Source organism: Cygnus atratus, chromosome 29 (assembly GCF_013377495.2).
Source record: "Cygnus atratus isolate AKBS03 ecotype Queensland, Australia chromosome 29, CAtr_DNAZoo_HiC_assembly, whole genome shotgun sequence".
In the NCBI taxonomy this organism is placed as follows: Eukaryota; Metazoa; Chordata; class Aves; order Anseriformes; family Anatidae; genus Cygnus; species Cygnus atratus.
The window spans coordinates 1,851,405-1,872,566 of record NC_066390.1 but is presented as its reverse complement, the minus strand read 5'-3'; the positions used below and the strand labels follow the sequence as shown (position 1 = coordinate 1,872,566).

The 21,162-nt window shown below is 41.6% G+C and overlaps 1 protein-coding gene across 5 annotated transcripts in view; it reads right to left on the bottom strand.

The window, feature by feature from the left end:
* Positions 1-21,162, bottom strand: part of DIP2B (disco interacting protein 2 homolog B) — a 68,572-nt gene that overhangs the window by 8,640 nt on the left and 38,770 nt on the right. For 3 of the 5 annotated variants that reach the window (XM_035570337.2, XM_050716006.1, XM_050716007.1), the window contains 26 exons: positions 19,826-20,038; positions 17,737-17,880; positions 16,830-16,949; positions 16,030-16,227; positions 15,697-15,788; positions 15,096-15,206; positions 13,475-13,598; positions 12,848-12,957; positions 12,011-12,113; positions 11,428-11,492; positions 11,067-11,160; positions 10,408-10,527; positions 9,486-9,600; positions 8,709-8,848; positions 8,351-8,487; positions 8,046-8,126; positions 7,429-7,556; positions 6,506-6,620; positions 5,354-5,555; positions 4,638-4,747; positions 4,416-4,496; positions 3,736-3,859; positions 2,585-2,706; positions 1,879-1,990; positions 1,108-1,217; positions 321-451 (listed from right to left, as the gene is read on the bottom strand). In XM_035570337.2, the coding sequence (XP_035426230.1) occupies positions 321-451; positions 1,108-1,217; positions 1,879-1,990; positions 2,585-2,706; positions 3,736-3,859; positions 4,416-4,496; positions 4,638-4,747; positions 5,354-5,555; positions 6,506-6,620; positions 7,429-7,556; positions 8,046-8,126; positions 8,351-8,487; positions 8,709-8,848; positions 9,486-9,600; positions 10,408-10,527; positions 11,067-11,160; positions 11,428-11,492; positions 12,011-12,113; positions 12,848-12,957; positions 13,475-13,598; positions 15,096-15,206; positions 15,697-15,788; positions 16,030-16,227; positions 16,830-16,949; positions 17,737-17,880; positions 19,826-20,038 (3,202 nt within the window). The remainder of the gene's footprint in view (positions 1-320; positions 452-1,107; positions 1,218-1,878; positions 1,991-2,584; positions 2,707-3,735; positions 3,860-4,415; positions 4,497-4,637; positions 4,748-5,353; positions 5,556-6,505; positions 6,621-7,428; positions 7,557-8,045; positions 8,127-8,350; positions 8,488-8,708; positions 8,849-9,485; positions 9,601-10,407; positions 10,528-11,066; positions 11,161-11,427; positions 11,493-12,010; positions 12,114-12,847; positions 12,958-13,474; positions 13,599-15,095; positions 15,207-15,696; positions 15,789-16,029; positions 16,228-16,829; positions 16,950-17,736; positions 17,881-19,825; positions 20,039-21,162) is intronic. The other 2 variants (XM_035570338.2, XM_035570339.2) reach the window with 2 other exon arrangements.

Sequence of the window (21,162 nt, the reverse complement as noted above, 5' to 3'; positions counted from 1 at the left end):
TCAACCACACAGTTTACAGAAAGAAAATTCCCTTACTGCAACATATAATCAAGGAAGAAAGGCAAGAGAAACATTCTGGAGCCAGTAATATTCAGCAGCACAAATATGCATAATCAAGATAGGACAACTTGCTAATCTGCAGGAAAAGGGAACATATCATTGTCAGCTCACAGAGAAATTCTCCTCTTACTGTAAATTAGTCATTCTGGTAATGTCAACATATCTGTCTGTAATTACACCAGTTAGAGACGGGGACTGTCATTTCCCACTTAAAACCAGCCAAGAGTTAATCTTCACCCTTTTCCACTCAAAGGTCATACCTGCAAAGGCACCAGAGCACAAAACCTAGTCCACAATAGGGGTCGAGACAAATTGCAATCTGCCGCGAGGAGTAGAGCTCGCACTGAAGCTTGATTGCCCTGCAAAGGCCACTCACTGCTGCATGGGACATCTACAACAGCAAAGACAGAGAAACTGTGCTGAAATTCCAGAACATCAAAATAGGACTTCATCAAGACAGGCAGAGAATAATCATGAGAGGTTTGCCTTCATAGCACTTCTCAATAACTGTATGTCTTCTTACCTCCCATAGCAGATGCAGAGCACTGCAAAACCCTCTGAGCCACAGTAAACCAGAAACAGCGATACCAACAGCTATTGCTTAAAAGCTTTAGGTATCTCAGACCCCAAATAGAGATGATCATTAATGCCAGTCTAAGGCTTTCTTTTTGCTTTAGTTTCATCATATCTTCTCTATCAACTGCATTCTTATTTTGCTTTTGGTGCAGCAGCAGGAAAGCCAAAGTTCACTGCTCTGCTACTCACATCCCTCACTGCTCTCCTAACAGGCTACTCTCCAGCGGGAGGCAGTAGCAGAATTCCTGACGCTCCCTGTAGAGACCTGTCTTCCTGCACAGCAGAACTAATTCTTCAGCCTGCATACTGCATTCTGTGCAGCAAATCCATAGCTTTATTGGAAGAAAAGCGGGGCCTTTATTTAATCTACAAAAGCCAGTTTTGGTAGAAGTATACAGGAGAGGCGGTTCGGATTATCAGCCAAAGGCAAGACTCCAAAAAAACCCATCTTCTAAAACCATTTTACTGTACCTTTACTCCTGTAAGCATGCCTGTTGTGGAAACGCTAAAATCTAGATATGCTAACATTTCAGACGTAGGTGGTTTATAGATCTGAGACAGCCGCTTCCTGGGCAAGTCATCTGTGCAAGAAAGGAACAAACAGATTTGATTTTTTAAATACTCAACTGGTATTTGAAAGGAGAACAACTTTCAAATAGCCTGAGGTGGACCACAAAGCTTTCAATTAATTCTCTTTCCAAAAAGAGACAGACTAGTATACGAGAAGACTTTTGCCAAAGTTCTCATGTAGAAAGTTATTCCTTCTCAGAAAAACGGAGAAGAGACCAACCAACTCTTCTGTGTGTAAACCAAAGACGTTAAATACATGCTTTTACTTTTATTTTCTTAATCTCCAAGGCTAAAGGATGGAGCATGACTACATAATAAGAGACACAATTAATGCAAAAAAACATACCCTGCTTATTATGTTATCTGAGTTGCTCGCTCTCTAGTGCCAGACAAGGAGACAAGGTAAGTTGACCATGACATGAGAAGCTGTCATGAGGGAATTACTGTTGTCTGCAACGTGATTTTTCAATAAATTGTGTTCCATTTATATCTCAACAAATGCAGGAGAGATGAGCAAACAATGTCAGACCTGGCTTATATCTTGGACAGTTTCTAAGTATTCAAACAAAATTGTATGAGCCATCTGGTTAACATCTACAGTGAGGGGCAGTGTCTCCCCTTGGTATTCCCTACAAAGAACTTGAAAAAGTCTTTTAAGTCCATGGACCACACCTGTGTCGATGATGGTTGGCCAGGTTTTCACATCTACAGCAGCAGCTGCCTCTCTGGATTTCAGTAGTCTCATTAAGGTCTGCGTTGTGAGAATACAGGCAGCTTTGCTGACCTAAAAAGATAAACATTTGCTAAAAAACAAGACAAAAAGCACATCCCGCAGACACTGTCATTGCAAGATTTGATATTCAGAGAATATATTTTACCATCTGTAGCCAGTTTCCCCAAGCAGACTTGCATTAATTTTCAACACTTCCTTCACTAAAACCCCAAATGCAGATTAAAATGCAAATAAGCATGGCAGGACCTTCAGCCCAGGTAAAACATTACACAGCCTAAATCTAGCTTCCTCCCCATGGTTATAATGCAGAGACATCCTTTTCTAGTTACCAAACTTGTAAAGTAACTAATAGTAGGATTTGCACCAGTAAGGAGCATCAATATGAAATTTGAGGTAACATCACGTGTTAGTATCCCTCAGAAACCAACTGTTTCAAGGCAATTCATGTTGCCACATAAAAAGGAGAGGCGGTTTTCACTTGCATCTTATGAATTAAATCACTGTCCCTGAGGCATAAGACGTGCTTCAGTCACTGCTGTCACTTAAACAGCACGGGAGTTTGGACAGCTGTGTTACCCATTCCGATCTGAGAGGCTGAAACAAGAGTGCTCCAGCCCTGCTCTCAGCGACGGCCCCATTACTCACTTCCACGATCATTCGCACAGTGGGCAGAGTAGCAGTGAGGCTCTGAGCATGAGGTGGTCTCACGGTCACGGGGATGCAGCCAGCATACAAACAGCCATAGAACGCGGTGATGAGCTCAATGCCTGCAAGGACACGATAGGCTGTAGCGTACAGCGCTGGTGGATGGACACCAGCCTTTCCCCAAATACTTGTTCTCTGAGCATCAGTTAAAATTTTCATTAGAAAAAGGAACATGGGCTAGTCACTCCCACGGCACAGATGTGCAACATAAGCAGTCCAAACACTGAGGCCAGCGTGACAAGGAAGCTAGGAAGCTTGGGATAAGGGGCTGGGAAAGCAGAGAAGACTGCAAAAAATATTCATCTTTCAAGAAAAGAATGTCCCAGCTGTTAAATGACTCAAAAGTCATGACAAAACACAATTCTCTGGCAGTGGAAGTACATACACCAAAGAGCACCTCTCGGTAGCAGTGAGCATCTTACACGCGCCAAGTGATAAAGCTGTGTGCTGCTGGCCACAGCAGACTGCACTGCCCCCTGCTCCCAGCCTCCTGCTGTAGAAGAGGCACCTAACAGTCTCAGAGGAAGCGCCCCTTTTCCACACGGCTGAAGGTGATGGCACCACTCTGTACCAGAAGCAAACTGCATGCTCTCCCTGAATGAAGAGCTGCCGACTGGCGTGACTTCAGGCAAACGAGACCTGAACAGTCCAGGAGCCGAGGAGTCTCTGGTAGGGTGACTAATTAATCCATTTCTCCAGCACATGCAGCGTGGTCACATGTTTCTAATAACCTTGAAGTGAGCAGATCATACCAGAGGTTCTTTGATAACCACAAAAGTTTTTAAAGCTTTTGTTCTAAACATCAGGAGACAGCAAGATGCCTAGAGCTCACAGCATCTCTCCAGGAGTGAGAAGGTACAAATCGGCTCTTCCAAAACTCTAGAGAATCGAAGTTTGAGTCCTGATACTGCAACTGAAAGACATTAGGACAGCTCTCTGTGGAGTCAAAACTAGATCAGCAAGTTATGTAGTCCCTAAGGTATTGCTGCTTCAACGATCTCTCCTATATTTCCAGATCTCAGTGAGATTTCAAAGAAACACCACGTTGCATTTCCACAGTGGAATGGCAGTTCTTATTAAAACTTGCTTACCAGGAGGATAAAGAAGCACCACATTGTCTCCTGCATTGAGATGTCCTTTGTCACACAGAACTGATGCAATTCTCTCAGCCTTTTTGTGCAACTGAAGGCAGGTGGCTGTGCACACAGTGGTTCCCTTGAAAGGAGACAAAAATGTTCTAAACAAGGCCTGGCACAACGTGGCAGTAAACCAGTTGCTGGAACCAAAGAAAGAAAACAAACAAAAGCAAAAGAACAACCCAACAACCTTGCTTACTACCCTCAGTCTATAGCTACTAGTTATCGATACCTATACACTGCTGCCATTCACTGAGCTCTTTATCCACTACGATATCAAAAAGATAGAAACAGAGTTAGATCTGCTCTAGGAAATTCTTCCTTCCAGGGAGTCAGTTCAGGTCTTCTTGCACCAGAACCTTGCCAGAATATACTCAACAGGGATACACCATTAAATCATACAAGAACCAGTGAGACCTACAAACATGTTCAGTTTTAAAATGAAGCACTGAACCATTATAGTCATGAAGATGACAATGGCCTACAGGTTCAAAGGTGCAAATTTTAAGTTACAAATCCTAGGGCAATATCTGATGAGGCTAAGTAGAGGACACTGCAGTGGGCAAAGATCTTAAACACAGTCTCAAATTTGGGCTGAATAGCATGCTGTGGACCTTCAAAAAAATTGACCGTACCTTGGCATTTAATAGAAGGAAGAGCGGGTGGTCAGGAGTTGCTTGAGCTCTCCACTGTAATACCTCTGTCAGGAACTGGTGCTGAAACAAAGAGGTGGTAATTAAACACTAGTGCTTCTATTTCGCAGGCGATACTTAAGTCTGCTTCACATTGCTGCTTTGCGGCCAGTTGTAGGGCAAACTCTTCTTCCCATCCTTTAGTTGCAACAAATACCGATTTACCTTTTTAACTAAATCATTGTCTTCTAATTGACCAAGATCTCTCCCAGAGGCTTGAGCAATACGCTTCCCAGCGACCAGGTTCCCCACCATCACAGAGGCAGGGCCAACACCTGTTGGTAAAGAACAGCCACACAGAATCAGAACACAGGAACACACCCACATGCTATCAACAGTGCCTTTCCAAATTATCTGCAGCAGGGTAATGTTTAAAACGAGCAAAAGCTGACAGGATGGGAGGCCTCACAGTGACTCATGTATGACCAAAAGGTAAGTCACTCTGTTATGAGGCAGACTGAGTTTCTTCGACCCCAAAAAAGGAATTAACACAAAAGGAAAAGTGCTGCTTTGTAGAGGAGGCTCTAGGTCTGGGATGTACTGCCAGAATCAGGACTTCTAATGCAAATGATAAGGAGCTGGCCTAGAACTGTGATCTGTTGAAGAGCAAAAGGTACAAAGATTCTCTGTAGGCTCTCACTGCTCCTTGGCACAGATGAGAAGAGAGGTAATGAAACCTTACTAATACAGTTCAGAAGGCATTGCTAGACTCCTCTTCATCAGCAGAGACAACCCCAATGTTCCCAGAGGCAGGAATCAAAATTCCTGACCGACACTAAGAGAAGCATCAAGCCTGCCCTAGCCATAGGTCACAACACAAAAACAGCCTACTAGGTCTGAGGTGGTGGACTTCAGTTTACTAATGTTAAACAAAATGTTACCTGGTTGTTTCTGCCTGGGTTTTGGCAAATTTGTCACACACGTGTGCGGGCACATGAGGATGTTGCACGGATGCAGAGAGCCCTCCAGAAAGTGCTGTTTAGTTTGCGAGATATGGATCCCTCCCAATGGAGTTTTTGGCAATGTATTAGCTGGCACAAGAGCAAGGCAATATACACCCACTTGGTGAATGCTGTCAATTGCCTAGAGAAAGGAAAGATGGTCATCACTTGAATTGTTGGTATTACCGGAAACAGTCTAGCGTTACTGGCTTCGCTGACATACCACAAGACAAATGCGTACACTGTAAAGTACTGAAGGAGCGAGACAGTCACTGTCATTCCATCTGCCCTGTGTAACACTAGCAAGCCCTATGGTAAGAGTTAGGTGCTTGTTAGCATCTCTTCCCTTATAACCCATTCCGTATACAAGAAATCCATTTTTAAATCTTTCATGACTAAACTCTCAAAATATACACAGTTGCTTGATGAATCATATGATTTTCATCTTGGGATTTTATCCATCTGTCTCCTCTGTGCCATCACTCTGTTCCTTTTTGTCCGCCTCGCCTCAGCATTCAGCCAACTAATACATTATTCACATCACCAGGTACTTCCCTGACTTCTCTCCCCAGTTTGCATACTTCACAGCATACATGAATGCAGCTCTCAAAGTAAGCGTTTGCAACTTATTCTACTTTCTTAGGACTATGCTTGTTCAGCTGTTTTAACCGTTCTCTGTTCACCGTCTCCCTGCTGAAAACACATCTCAAAGATAAGGGCAACTTTAAAGCATAACTTTGAACACCGGCACAATGTAATTCTAGAAGCAGAATTCCTATGTTTGAGCACTGGATCTGATGTGCAGTGTTGAGAGGCATTTATGTTCCGCTACACAGTCACCTTGCTAACATAATGCCAATCACTTTGTCAGAGCTTACACTATTCTGTGTTGCAGACGCTTTCCCAGGACCTTCAGGACATAACAGAACAGCTTGTACACAGCAGATGTACCCAGCTTGCAACCTTGTAAAAATACCTTGTGCCAAGAGGGATCATGAGCCTATGCTCTTTCCATCTGTAGCACGCTGGTGGCCTCTGATCTGCCCACACGCTGCACAAACTCACCTCATCCACCTGTATAACTGGGCTTACCTGCAGCACTCGACTCATCCACTGAAAACTGTCCTCTTCGGATGCATCTGGCCTCTGCTCTGCAACCACCACAATCCTCTCATCATAGAAGACAGAGACTGAGAATACAGCAATCCTAGGGACAATGGGAGAGCCGTATTGGCAGGAATGTCAAATTTGCTCCTCGGTATAGGCAACCAGAGAAACAGATTAAAGACAAAGCTCGTAAAAAAACAACCAACCAACAACTAAAAAACACCACAACCATGGGGCAAATACAGAGAAAAAACGTAAGACAGTTAAACTGAGTCAAAACGGAAATACTTCGTGGAATAAAGGAGTAATTCCACCTCCTGATGAAATTCCTACATAGCAAAGGCCCCTGTCCTCTCATCCTGCTATCACATTCCTGTTCCAACCCTGTGGTAAATCACCAATGCAAAAAAAGCTTTAACATTTTCTATGTGATGTAGGAGGCTTAAAACCTTCTGTCAAGTCTTACAGATATGAGCTCTAAATCTTCTCGATGATCTAGAAAGTTATATCCACAACTGGTAAATAAAATTAAGGACCTTTGAAAATTAATGACACTCATCCTTGCTGCAGAGCATCAGCCAGTAGCCAGCTACTAAGGAGACTTAAAACTAAATTCTACAGAGACAGAGAAATAAACTTTGCAGCGTCTCTGTGGCTGACTTATCTTGTTACTCAATTCCTTCCCCTAAATTACACAGGCTTGAAGAAAAGCCAGACAGAATACTGGGGAAAACAGACCTGTGTTAGGCAGGATCAGGCCAACTTTTGTCTAAACCAAAAACATGAATTCAACTGACCTAAGCAAACAAACCGGTTACTGAAGAGAAACTGGAGATCACAGTAAAGATCACATTTCACTATATTACATGCAGAAGCTTATGGGAAGAGGCAAGGTTTATTTTGCTAACCTTCCTCTGTAAACTGTTTTTATCGACTCTACGGCCAATCCAGTTGCGACAATGTCATCAGCGTTGTGTCTGCGCCCACTAACCGTCAGCAATCCATCCATTTTTCCAACCACAAACACCAAGCTGCCCTGAAAGATAAAAGGGTATCAGTCAGTAACGTATATAAAGCAGGTATTCAAATGTCTTTGATGATTTGCGTATTTTATAACTATTACTTGGATCTAGCTACTGATAGGCAACAGAATTTATATAAAATATTTTCTCTTTCAATTACACCATTTATAACTAAACCAGGAGAAGCATTCAAGCAACTCACTGAGACAAGACATTCCAGCACGTGAAGCAGAACCACCATACAAAAGATCCTTACATTTGGTTTTAAAAGAACTAGCGACCTAAAAATGTAAGAAGCAATACAATAAGGCACTGTAATGACAACGTGCCCGGAAAGGAAGGGTTCTTACTGGCTCAAACACATTCTCTCTCAACTGCCTTGTCATCCACAGCTAGCAACCATGTACACATACTTCTGCACCCAAATGATTGTCTTTTAACAGTTCTAGGCTATTAGCACAAATAAAACACAGCAGGGCAAGCTAAAAAGCTGTGTTACGTACAGGTCCAACAAAGCCCAGCAAGCCGGAACGGACAAATGGCACATCACCCACTGGAGAGCCAGCCGAGTTCACAGGGATAACCTGCAACAGAAGGGAGGACATTGGAAGCAAAGTGGATTTGCCTGAGGGTAGAAAGACATCCCCCTCAACGATTCTGCACTGAAAACGTCTAACTGTAACAGGGTTTTCAGGGACTCTCTTTAAAAAACAACATTAACAGTTCAGTTACAAAAACAAGAGATCATACAAGACTGTCAGTTCTACACAGGAAACCAGGAAAGAAACATGCATTTTACTATACATACCTCAAATGTATTCTTTGTCAGCCCTGCCAGCCCGAAATACATCATTCCTCCTGCTCTGGAGCTAACACAGATTTCACCAATCTCATCTGTTTTACACAGCTGAGGTGGTCCATCAGGTTTCACTATGCACATCATTCCTAGGACAAATTATATATTGTTTAGAAAAAAAGGCCCCAAGGTTTTTGGCTTATCTAGGAATTAACATATTTAACCACAACAAATGCAACATGCTATGGGGACTCCTGCAGCACTGAGGCTGAATATGGGAGAGAATACCAACTGCATCTTTTTCTAAAATCTTCCAATGCTCTAGAGCATTAGCAAAAAGATCTTACAGGGGACTCCTGCATATTCTTACCCCCTGGCATCACGTGGCCAACATCCTGAACAGTGAGAGCAGAGTTTTTATCTTCAGTGTTGACACGAATCACACCAAAGCTCAGCCCATTCATGGACAGTATGGCTCTTCCAGGCAAAGGTGCTCCAGGGACCCCAGGCCTTTGAAGGACACACAAATCAAAACACCAAATCAGACATACAAGCTATTATCAGACTCTGATGAAGATATCAAAGCACAGAAAAATGCCTACTTCAGTGTCTTTTCTCTACACAACAGATTTAAAACTGCAAGATGGCAGCAGAGATTGCCCCCAGAAGAGCCACAACAATCAATAAGAAATCTTATTCTTGTGAATGTGAATCACAACTCTTCTGGCAGGTCTTTAGCTTAACCTGTGTTAAACACCAGCTCCCAGGCCAGATGATTTTAGCGCTATATATTTACAGGTGGCAGCAATAGACAGAAAAACTATGAAAATTACTGTCTGAAGTGACATTAAATTCAATCTCTGATTCAAAAATACCACACTAGCTGTGTAAACCAAAGGCAGAAAAAAGCAGTGCACACTTCTTAAAGGTGCAGTTGAGCTATCGTCCATCTTAGAGGGGAAAAAAGCACTTACATGCTAGGAGAAATGTTTAACGACTTAGCTACTTGAACACCCTGAGCGCACACAGTAAATGTCAGTGGAGCTTATTACATGCTGAATTCAACTACGACCAACAGATGTGTGCACAAACCTTAGCCAGGATCACTTAATCTAGCAAACAGACTGCAATGCTCTATGCCCATTACCTCCGTATTGCAATAGTCATCGCTTCTGGAGATGTGGCACATGGACAAATTGCCTCTGGTTTAAGCCCATGACTCTGAAACAAGCTCAGGAAGGCATCACATGAAGAAACAGACCCTGGAAAGAAAGAAAATAAGCAACTACGCCTTTACATAATTAAATTTTAAAATCTGTCTCTAAAATAACCTAGAAATAAGACCATTATATTTGCAGAGTATATATATACACCGTATCCCTTCTAAAAACTCCATGTAGCATCTTCCAAGCCACAAAGGAGTGCCTACTGAACGTGACTTGGGAAAAGGCATACTCTTCCTTGAACAAGTCTGCTTTTCTCCTCCAGCTTGCTCTGGAGTTGTTGGGAGTTGTTACACACTCACGGTACAACAAAATTAAAATCTTTTCCAAACCTGCAACAATTCGCAGACATATGTAGGGTCTGTTTCCACACAGTGGGCATAATCAAAACAGGTCTAATGGTATTCCAAGCATCCCTTCCAGTTGGTACCATCTAGATGAACATTCCTTATGTCTCTTCGCTAGCAGCATTCCTTACAGATCTTTCAGGGTATTTTTTCCCCTTCAATTTTCTTCTCAAAAGCCTTTACCTTATCCCCAGTGAGCAATTTAAAACCAATCTCACTGCGTCTAGCAGAATTCTGTTTTACGCATAAGAGCTCTTCCCATTCAACTCTCCTGCTTCTGCCTTTGCAGTACCTTTCACAACTCGTACTCAAAGGATGAAAGCACAGAAAACCCATTGCCCTGGCACTCAAGTACCACAATCCACAGTTCTGTGTTACTAGGCAGCTGCCCTAACTTTGATCTTCTTGGAATTAACTACAAGAAGAGTTCAATTTGAGCATATGGTAACAACTCTCTGAGAAACCTCTCTTGTGGTAACAGCAGAATGTGCATACTCACAGGGATTTGCACCATCAGTTACAATCAGCATCCGTAGAGAACTCAAACTGACATCTCTTTGGTCTCGATGGGCCATCATGGCCCAGTGCAAGTCTCGACACTTGACTAAAGCAACTTTTGCTGCAATCCAACACAAAAATAGATATCAGAACAAATAAGAGCTATCCATGAGTCATTTTTATGTGAATATACACTCACATACTCCATATAAGAATACGCTAAAGCAAGCAATTTGAGCCTGCAGTAACAGCAAACCCTACTAGACAACAGCATTTGCTGTTGTATGCAGGACATTTTCCCCATCACCTCAGCCAGGGTCTACAACTATTGTAGCCTCTCCTCCAAGACACATGAATCATTACCATCATCTGAATGTCCCCGCCAAGGACTTGGGATCTTTCTGTGCTCAGCTATTTTTTTTTGATCTCATGAAAGGCACTGACTTCAAGAACACAGGTTGTGAGGTCTCCAAGTTCTCTGCAGTTTGCTGATGTTCATGTGGCATTAGGACTTTGTGCATGTTTAGAAATGAATTAGTGCTTTGGCCCATTTGTCACTGAAGAGCACGAAGATAGGTTCTAAAGCATTTTAGATTTTAATGCCCTTCACTTGTTTATTCTGAAATCTTCAAGCTTAAGTTGTGGAACATGCACAGTTACCTTTGTGGGTATGAACCCTCTGCACCCATGACAGTGGACAGGTTTTCATCACAGAATAGGGCACACTGATAGTATGCAATTTGTTCATTACATTCTGAAAAACAGGAAAAGGATTTTTAGCAAAGGGCTAACAAAACGTATTAAGAGGCAGAAGCAGGAGTCACCCTCAGCCCGATAAAGCTCTCCCCCCCACCTTAAACCCACATACATTTACTGAGGATGCTTCTACACTTCCTGCCAGATCTACAGTTCTCTGGTATGGCTGACTTAGTAGGTAATGGTCCTTAAACCATCTCCTCAACATGCTGCAATTATGAAGAGTTATGAAATGCTTCAGAAAGCCTTCACGGGCTCAACTCACCGTTAGAATGCCATGCCACAACCCTGCATCCTTCTTAAAATCCAAAACATTCACTATTGTTTCACCTGGAAAAATAAAATTGCAGTTTTGAAGCAAAATGTCCTTGGATGATTGTGACCATTATTTATGGTCAAATCTGTACACATTTGTATCTGTCATTTTATTGTCAGATCTGTTCCAAGAGGTACACAAGCAGCAAGCAAGTACAGAGCCTTGTTTATCTGATTATACATTTTACTAGTCACAGCTCCTTGTTATGCAAAATAAGGCAACCAAACATCAGTTGAAGAGAGGGAACACATCCCAGAAAGTTGCAGGAAATTTACATTCCAGCGTGTAATGTACATCAATAGAATAGAAAGGGTCTCAACCTCATTATGCACGAGCAGTAGCAGGGGAAGAGAGTAGAGAACATCATTCAAACACTGACTCCCAGAAGCAGTGGAAATCAAAGTGATGGCTTTCAAAAGACATACTCTGCATTTTAAAGTACTATGACACAGCTCTAAAAATAAAGTTGCACTCAATAGATACACAGATTGGCTTTTTTCTTCATTCCTTTGTTGTTTGTGACATCACCTACCTTCAGAATAGTTGCAAGCCTGAGACAAAGCTTGACAGTGAGATAGCATTGCGATCCGAGACACTGTAACACCCATAACACTGCCCTCTTTGCTAGTCTTGTACTACAGAAGAGAAAAAAAAGTCATGGTGTGAATCTGGATCCCAAATATGAAGAAAACTAAAACACAGAGTCCATCTTAAACAAAATTTTGTTCCTCTAAAGCTGCTGAGAGAAACTCACAAAAAGTCCTTGCTTGTAGAAAAGTATCAGCAAGGTTGACTATGGAAAAGACAGTCGTTCAGGTATCAAATGTATTCAGAGTAATCCCAGAGATGAAGATAGTAATTTAATGTATTTGTGCTTATTTCGTTATTACTACTTCTCAGAACATCTCCTTCTCTTCCCGTAAGTAAATTGGAAAGCCAATTGGTAATTTTAGAATAGCCTAATTACTGTTACTACTTAAACCACTGCAATTCCTAGAAGCTGCCTTATTGGGATGTACAAATGAAAATAAGCTCTGCTAGGAAGGACTGAAAATTCCAAGTGCTGTTGGCTGAAGTAGTTACAGAAATCTGTGTTATCAAATACACTATCTCAGCTAGCCCAGTTGTCTCCGCTACTAGCTCTCTGGAACAAGAGCAGTGTTCTCCTATTCATTTCAAGCAGTGCTCAAAGGCCACAAAAATACAACTAAAATAAGCTTCACAGCAGGTTGTACACAGTGAAGGACTTGTTTCAGTGGCTAAAAACTGAGAAGTTTAAGGTATTGAGGTGATGGTGTTCGCTCTCTGATGATTAGAACATTAAATTCAGCTCACAGGAACTACTTCCTATTCCCCACTCACTACTTACCTCAATATATGCTGGCTCAGTTCCTGCAGCTGAGATGTTGGGCTGCCAGTCCTTAGGAGATTTGGAGAGGTATTTTGAATCTGTCACAACCCATTTGAGTCTAGGCCAACCTAGAGCCAAAATTAAAGCGGAATATTAATATCAGTTTATTTAGTGATGGATTTATATTCTGCAAGAATACACAAAAGCCCCCCCAACATTTATCCAACTTCAGTTATGCAAGCACAATAGCAATCCAACCCAAGCTGCTAGCCAGAAGGCATTTCTCATCAGGGAGTTCAGTGGGCAACAAGGCACTTCCTCTACTCAGGAAAGATGCCTGCAGTATTTCTAAATATAGCGTGCTGTATCATTAACAAAACTGCTTCTGAACCTGCCAAATGCCACTGAAGGGATCTGAGGACAACCCTGGCTCCTGAGGTGGATTCATCACGACTTCCAGAACAACGGAGTAGTTCTGCCAGATACATAGATCAATCTATACCGTATGCATAAAGCCCACAACAGTAAGCGACGCTATCGGAACAGTTGTTCACTTTGCCTCTCCAAAATGCATTCAGACTTTTGACAACTACTTTCAGACAGTTCAGTTGGTACAATCAAAAGTGAGCATATAAGCGAACTAACCTTTAAACTGCACAATTTCTCCATTTTGGGTTTTTGGAAGCCCTTTCAGACAAACTTCGGTGGTGAGTGCCAAAGCGATCCCACAGCTTCCCAGCAGAAAACCAATCTGCTGACCCCCAGCATCCTGAGGAAAGAGGCATGGAGAAAAGAGGGAAGAGTCATTCCTGTTTAAGGATGCCATAAGTCAACTTTCCCCTTACCAAATTCCAAGGCTTGGTAATGCTCTAGTAACTGGATGGTAACATTATGGATCACACTGAGAGGAGACAGAAACAACCCATGCTCGCAAGCACCCTTTCCTTTGGTTTGTCTTTTTCCTCCCACATCCAATGTCTGGAAATGGTTTGAGACTCTGAAAACCACTGTCTGGCAGGGAGGAATGCAACCACTTCTACGTTTATGTAATAGCACATTTTGGAAGATGATATATCCAGCACGAAGTCATGCTGGGTGAAAACAGAGACATGCCTATAAGCCAGTAAAAGTCCACAGGAAAATAGTAAGTCATCACAGAAATGCAGAAGGGATACTTAATCTTCTGCATACCAAGTCTGCTCTTTTCAATTTGTTTTGAAGTTTAGAAATGAAAAGATTACGTAACTGGGGATAGACTGCACAAAAAATACCCAAAACAAATATTGCATTGGCAAAACTAAGATGCATTGCATAGGAAATCCACAGAAAAGGAGTGCTCATGCCCAGCGTATAGGCATTGAGTGTACACCATTTATTTTCATTAATGGAAGGCCAGATGCTTCAAAGAGGAATCATGAGGCCAAAAAAAAATCAAAATGTATAATTACACTGCAATAACAAGGCTTCTGTTTCCCCAGTAACTAATTTCTATTGCACAATGATAAAAACACTGAAACGAGGTAGCTCACTAAGAAACCTGGTTGGACAAACGCTAAGAAAAGCTTTAATTTTATATTTGGTTGCTATAGCAATTGTCATGTTGAAGACAAATGAAAGCAAAGCTCTGTGATTCCCATAGTATTACCAAACTAGCTTACCATTTCATTACCACCTCTCTTGCCATATGCTTGCCATTATCCTGTTGCTTTTGCTAACTCTTATGAAATTCTTTAGTTTAGAAAAACTTTAGACTTCAAAAAAAAAAACTTTAGACAGTTTTTGACACAGCAATAATATGGCAGGCAGTATCGCAAAAATTCTGGTAAGGGTAAAGAAAATGATTTGTTGAGAATTTACAAAAGGTGCCAGGAAGTCTTCAGAAATAGTCAGCACCTTCAGCTTCCAGCAAAATCAGACAGTAAGCATGGTTGGAAATGAGCCCCCTTCACATGAAGCAGAAGGCAGATTTGCAGTATTATCTGTACCATACAAATTATTTGCAATAATAATAGTCAATACTACTGTAGTCAAAACTACAGCATTTAGGCAAATGGACCATTTGCAGCTGCTCAGCACAGCTCTCTGGTCAATATGTTTTTCCATTTTTAAACTCCTATTCCAGGTTCACAAAGGTCTCGCACGTTGCGTTGATACAGAACTGCTCAGGCAGTAGCTGGATGCTGTGAAACGCTTTCAGAGGTTGATGGCCTGACTTGGGTTCCATCCCACATCAGCCTATCACTCCTCTAAGTTCCATCAACGTTACCTTTCTGGTAAGAGGTACCTCTATAGGCACTGGTATGACTTCTGCTAGGAGACAGCCGTAAAATGCCACCATAAACATGACTGGGTCATTGTTGGGATAAACAAGGGCTACCTACAATTCACAAAAACGTTTCGTTAGCTGAAATACAAGGAAAAATTGCAAAAGTTCAAAACAACAGTGACTAGAAGTCAGAAAACTGTTATTTCACATTCTAACAGCATTTTTCACAGGGCTTCTTCAAGCACTCTTCCACAGAATGCGTTATGTGCACTCATTCCTCATGCAGTAACAGCAGCATTCCCTGTGCACACATACACATAGATTTGCACATACAGCCAAAACAGATCTAAAATTCTGTATTTCTCTCAGGTCCAATGTTCTTCCTTAAGATGTGTTTCAAGGTCCAGAGCCAAGAAGTTGCTTAGAGAGGAGCCAGGAGGACTGAAAAGTCACAAAAGTATCATTCCCAAATAGCCTGTTCCTGGGATAAGAGTCTTGTTATTAGAAGAACAAGGTTTTAGTGTCTGTGGTAAGTTACACGCCCCCACCCCAAATCCCTCTTTGTTTCAGAGGGAGAACCAGACAGTCCCAAACTCATTACCCTATCTCCAGGTTTTAACACAGGTTCATTTTTGGTCCCCAGTTTATTAAGCAGTGTGTAGGCCAGCTTGAGACTTCTGCTCCACAATTTGCCTAGAACACAAAGAAGAGAGACTTGCACAACTCTAAATCAACCCAGCAGATGAGAGAATATTTCAATTCCTGAGTGCTTTAACCGTCTACAGTCACCTCTGTTTCAGTTACGCTGCTTTGTCTACAAAGCTCTCACAAGCCAGGAAGGTGTTTGCAACCCCACCAAGACCAACAACCCTGTGCCCTGTCCGCTACTGCTCTTCCAGAAGAGTTTAGCAGCGGAAGCCAGGGCCCAACTCACCGTACGTGAGGGTATAAACTGGTTTTCCTGTAACATCCAGTGCTGTCAGACAGGGGCACTTGGCCTGTGTGGTTCCCCAGCGCTGCAGTGCTGCTTCCAAGGCAGGAGGCCAGTTACAAACAACTCCCAGTGGTTCTCCCTTCACAGGTGTCATCTGGCGTCCCTCCGGCTTGGGCTGATTCGGGTCAGGCTGTGGAACTGAAGAAAATTCAACAGTGTTCCCAGCTCATCTTGGACCGTGTGTTCCCAGGCAGTTAAGCTGGCAAGGCACACTGAAAACAAGCACTTTTCCTTATAGCCTTCAGGTTTAACAACTCCTATGACATTTCGGTTTCTAGGAAGCTCTGCACAAAACATCATTACGAGCATCATCCTATTTTTTTCCTAAGGTGCTATGAAACGGTATTCAAATGCAATAGCGAGGAATTGGATAAAAGAAAAACAATCTTACAAAATCAGGCTGTAATAAAATTATCAGTAAAGACAACCCGTTTTGGAAATCTAACTAAAGAAGCCTAAGCAAATGAAGGGTTTTTAAAAATGTGTTTAAATACTTCTGTAAATAGTTTTTTGTAATCGTAAGAAGTTAACATTGAGGAGGCCACACAAAGCTCGGCAGTACAGTATTCAAACACCGTTGGTTTTTTTTTAATCAGACTGTTAATGAATGCTACTGATAGCAGCAAACAGCAAACCAAACCGAGTCAACTTCAAAAACAATGGCATAAATAAACACAGAACTATGCACGTCCATTTTCTTATGATAAATGACTAACAAAAACATGATTTGGTTCTATTACCTTCCACGATTTCTTCAAAATCATCCACAAAAAATTCTTTCAGAGGTGGCCTTTTAGGTCTTTTCAAGGTGTTAAGCAACTGCTGAATTTTCGTGGATACTCTACTACTCACAGGAACACCTGGAGGGAAAGATTTTGTCTAATAAAAGCATTCATCATCTCTATTAACATTTATGACTTACCTCCTTCTACTGGAGGATACTTCTCTTGGCGTGCTTCCGTTATTAAAGGTTGTGCCAAGCAGGATGACATTAGTATTGTATCAGTTCTTTATTAACTTAATGGTCAGAAAATGCTAGTAATAGAAATCATTTTTAAAGCATTTACTCCGTTCTATGGCCTGAATTCCCTCTGTCTCTGACACACTGCGCTTACTGTAAAAAACAACCTGGAGATCTGCACCTGCCTGCAGTATCGATCAATTGTAGTGGAAGAACTGCCAGCAGAGGGAGGACACAACAAGACCAGAAGCATTAATGCTGCCCCTCTGCACAAAGGTTTATGGCAACCAGCTTGTAGTGATTATTATCAGCTTCATGGGATCTTAATTACAGTTAAAAGCTACATGCTTTCAGTCATCTTACCTTTCCTTTTGAGGATTCCAGGACAAAAGCTTTTGAAAACAATTAGCCTACCTATGCATTTGTATTTTTTTTCTTAAAAAAAAAAAAAAAAAAAAAAAAAGCAGTAAGGAGAGGAGAAAGCCAATCTCTGCCATGATTATCTCCTGTTCAGTACAAAGTAGGTGATTGCTGTAGCATGGGAGTGTGCTAATGCAAGTGCCAAAACTATCTCAAACTTATGAAGTCCTTAAATAGGATAAACTTAAGTCACAGGATTTGTTCTCCCAAATCAAGCCCTTCCTTAACACCGTTCTAATTTCTGTGTACTCTGAAAGGTTCCATACCATCAGCAGTATCCATGAGACTAGACCGATTAGATCCCTTGTGCATGCCTTTCACGATCCCTGAAGGAGGAAGGTCAATCGCTGCCGGGCGTGCTGAGGAAGAGGAGGTAGTTGCTGTGACATCTGGGGGAACTGAGAAATTTTCTAAAAGAAGGGAGACAATTGAGATGACAATTAACATATACCTTCCATTATCAGATGGAACAAGTAAAGTGTTAGTTACCTGTTAATAACAAACTCAAAAAGAATTTAATGTGTGCAATTTATGGGGGCTCTTACTAATGCTGAACACACTGCTTCTTAAACATAAAGTAGCTCTGGGAAGTGTATATTATCTACTTTAGAAAACAGTAAACAAAGGCACAAGATGAGTGGCTTCACCCATGTCAGGAAAGCAGTTTGGTAAAACACTCAAGAAGTTCCAATTTTTGGTCTCTAGCCTTTAAAAGTAAGTTAAATCTCTTGGCATTCAATACCATTTAAAAAGTTTGTGATCCAAATGAGCTCTGAAATACTCAAAACCCCCAGACAAAAACCTACCTCACCTATTCGGTAATCTCTCATGCTAGAATTATACTATTTAACTTGTTTTTTTTTTTTTTTTTTTTTTTTTTTTTTTTGCCAGTAAAGCTTTCTAAAAACAAGCAGGAGACTATTGACTAAAGCACATCAGCAAAAAAAACCACATTGGGTTTATATTTCTTCCAGCTCGGTGGCTAAACAGTACGAGCCTGTCCAGCAGTCAAACAACAAATTTAAAATCTAAGGAAGAGAGTGAGCTGGGTCTGCCTCTTGCTTTAAGTTGCAAGAGGCTGATCAGCTTTTCAGATGAGTTTATAAGCTTCAAAACTGCAAGGAACTGCATACTCCTATAGCTCTCATTAACTTCATCTTCAATATGCATTTTTTGTTTATTTGGGATTTCTTTATACAACATGGTAGGTTCAATCATCTGAAGGTTTTGCACAACCTTTTAGCTATATCAGATGGCAGTTATTCTGTAGGTAAAAACCTAGATTACCTTAATTCATTAGAAAAGGTAATGTGGCTTTCTGTATTCTCCAACTAAGAAGAGCCTAATTTTTAATTAGGCATTAATTACACTGACTACATTTTATGGGTAATTCCCCCAGTTTTCCATTTCAGAAAACAGCTTGCGTGGCAACAAAGAAAGAAACAAAAATAACAGAGGGAAAATAAAAAAAGTGAAACAATTAAAAATACCAGCACTTCTTTGCACTGCTTGCCCCAAACCAGTTAAGCAAAAGCACAGAGCACACAAAATACAGACATCTCCAAGATGCAGTAATATCCTTCACAGCAGATAAAAAAGACAAACATACACAGAGCAAAAACAAACTTTGCAATTTCATACAGAAGCATCAGCAGCAAGGAGCACCTCAGAGCCTCAAAAAACTGAGCCTGGGGTATCCAGATCTGTAGGTTTTTGCTCCGCCTTCTCAGTACCTAGATGCTCTGATTATTTCTCAGACTAGTCACAAAAGATCTATGCTAAATCTTTATTTCGCTGTGGCCATTTTTTGGAATGACACGCTCAGTTGTTCTCGTATTTGGTTGGTTTGGTTTTATTTGTTTTGTTTTTCTTTGGGTATAACACAAACAATAAACCATTAGGGCTTATAGCAGAAAGTGAACGTTAAAACACAACATTTCCCCCCTCGATAGGCAAAAACACCCCGATGGTATTCATCAGGGCACAGATGCCAAATCTGACTTGCATATGATAGCTTTGTGCACAGGGTAGCTTCGACTAGCTGTGACAGAAGCAATGCAGTATGCAGAAAGAAAGTTGTGCCCACTAGACCTGTCAGTGCTCCCATCGCACCACGGAATCTTTTCTACTTCGATAAGCTCCGGCTCACCACTTCCCCTTTTTTCAACCAACCCAATGTTCTGAAACTCATGGGGGAAAAAAAAATCGTGATAGTACAACTTTAATCGACCCTTACAAGTTCCACCCAAACTAACTAAACTCTTGCTCCAAATTTCCCTTGCGAAGTGGACAACTCCAGCTTTATTAATGCAATCTGAACTTGAAGCGATTTTTCTGTTCATACCCATCTCCTACCTATTCGAGTATTGGCAAATACATCAGCTAGTGACCCACTGGTCCCTTTGCCTTCTCCATGGGAAAGTGTAGAAGATGCTGATGAAGATGTGGATGACCCCTGAATAGATCGGTTGATCCAAGACTCAGCATTCTGTAAGCTCTGATGCAATGCAGCAGAAAGAGCAGCTTGACGCCTTAGCGACCCCTCATCCTCGGATGCGGAAGACGTGTCTGTGTGGAAGCAAAAAAGAAAATCTAGCTGCTTAGGGAAAAGCACATTGCACTGAACATGCTCTCCTTGCAATTCACATATCAACGGCACAGGCTTGTAATATGAAGATCTTTTTTCCCAGGCTGTGTCAAACAAGGTTATGTAGGCCAAAACAGAAGTTAAAGCAGCAGACATATCCAATCTGACCATGTTTACTCCTGGTGTCTTGCCCTTGTTTAAAGCACACAAAAGATACAACACATCAGACAAGTATCCTTCTCCTGGCTTCTCCATGTTTATTCTCTCTCATTACTTTTCCATTCGTATTCTGCTATCAGACGCTGTTTTGCCTAACTTTGGTAATTCTGAAATGGAAAGTGAGGAGTCAGTCTCATTCCCAAAAGTGAAAATTCACAGCAACAGAAGCAGAATGCAGGCACTGGGAAACAAATGTGCCAAGGCCACATGCAGAAAATGCTTTTGTCTGGTATTCTAAATGGTTCCCTTTCAATGGCAGAAAACAAAAAGGGATGGGGGGATGGAAGGGGGGGGGAACGGATGCACACAACCAGAAAAAGGAACTACATCCTGCATTTCCACGAGAATAGATATCCAGAAAGCTGTGAAATATTTATCATGAAGAAAGCACCCATTACTTAATACCTTAAGTTGTTCAGCGCTACATATAAACATTCAGTTAGGCTTTCATCTAACACTTACCTGTTCTTCAGTGATCACCTGCTGGAGGAAAAGACTGATTCCAAATGATCGTGAGTGAATGCTAACCTTTATTTGTGTAGTGCCCACAGCTCAGAATGTGCTGCAGTCCTGGACAAGTTAGTACAAAGCTGAGACCTGAACAGACACCATAAACAGGCACTAGCACCCAGCAGAAAGGGAAAGATAAAAGGAAGTATGAAGAAAAAAGGAGGTGAAAGAATAGTTATAAGTGGCCTAACAACACAGTTTAACAGAGATGTGAATTTCTAATTAGGAGGGTTTTTCTCTCTTTTTTCATCTCTCATCCTCAATCCAAATGACCCTGGTGCTTCTGCACAATGAGAACCAACATAAAAGACACTGCTAAAAATTACAAATATCCCTTTTTAAGCCTGGGTACATAGCTGCTTGAAAATGGAGATGT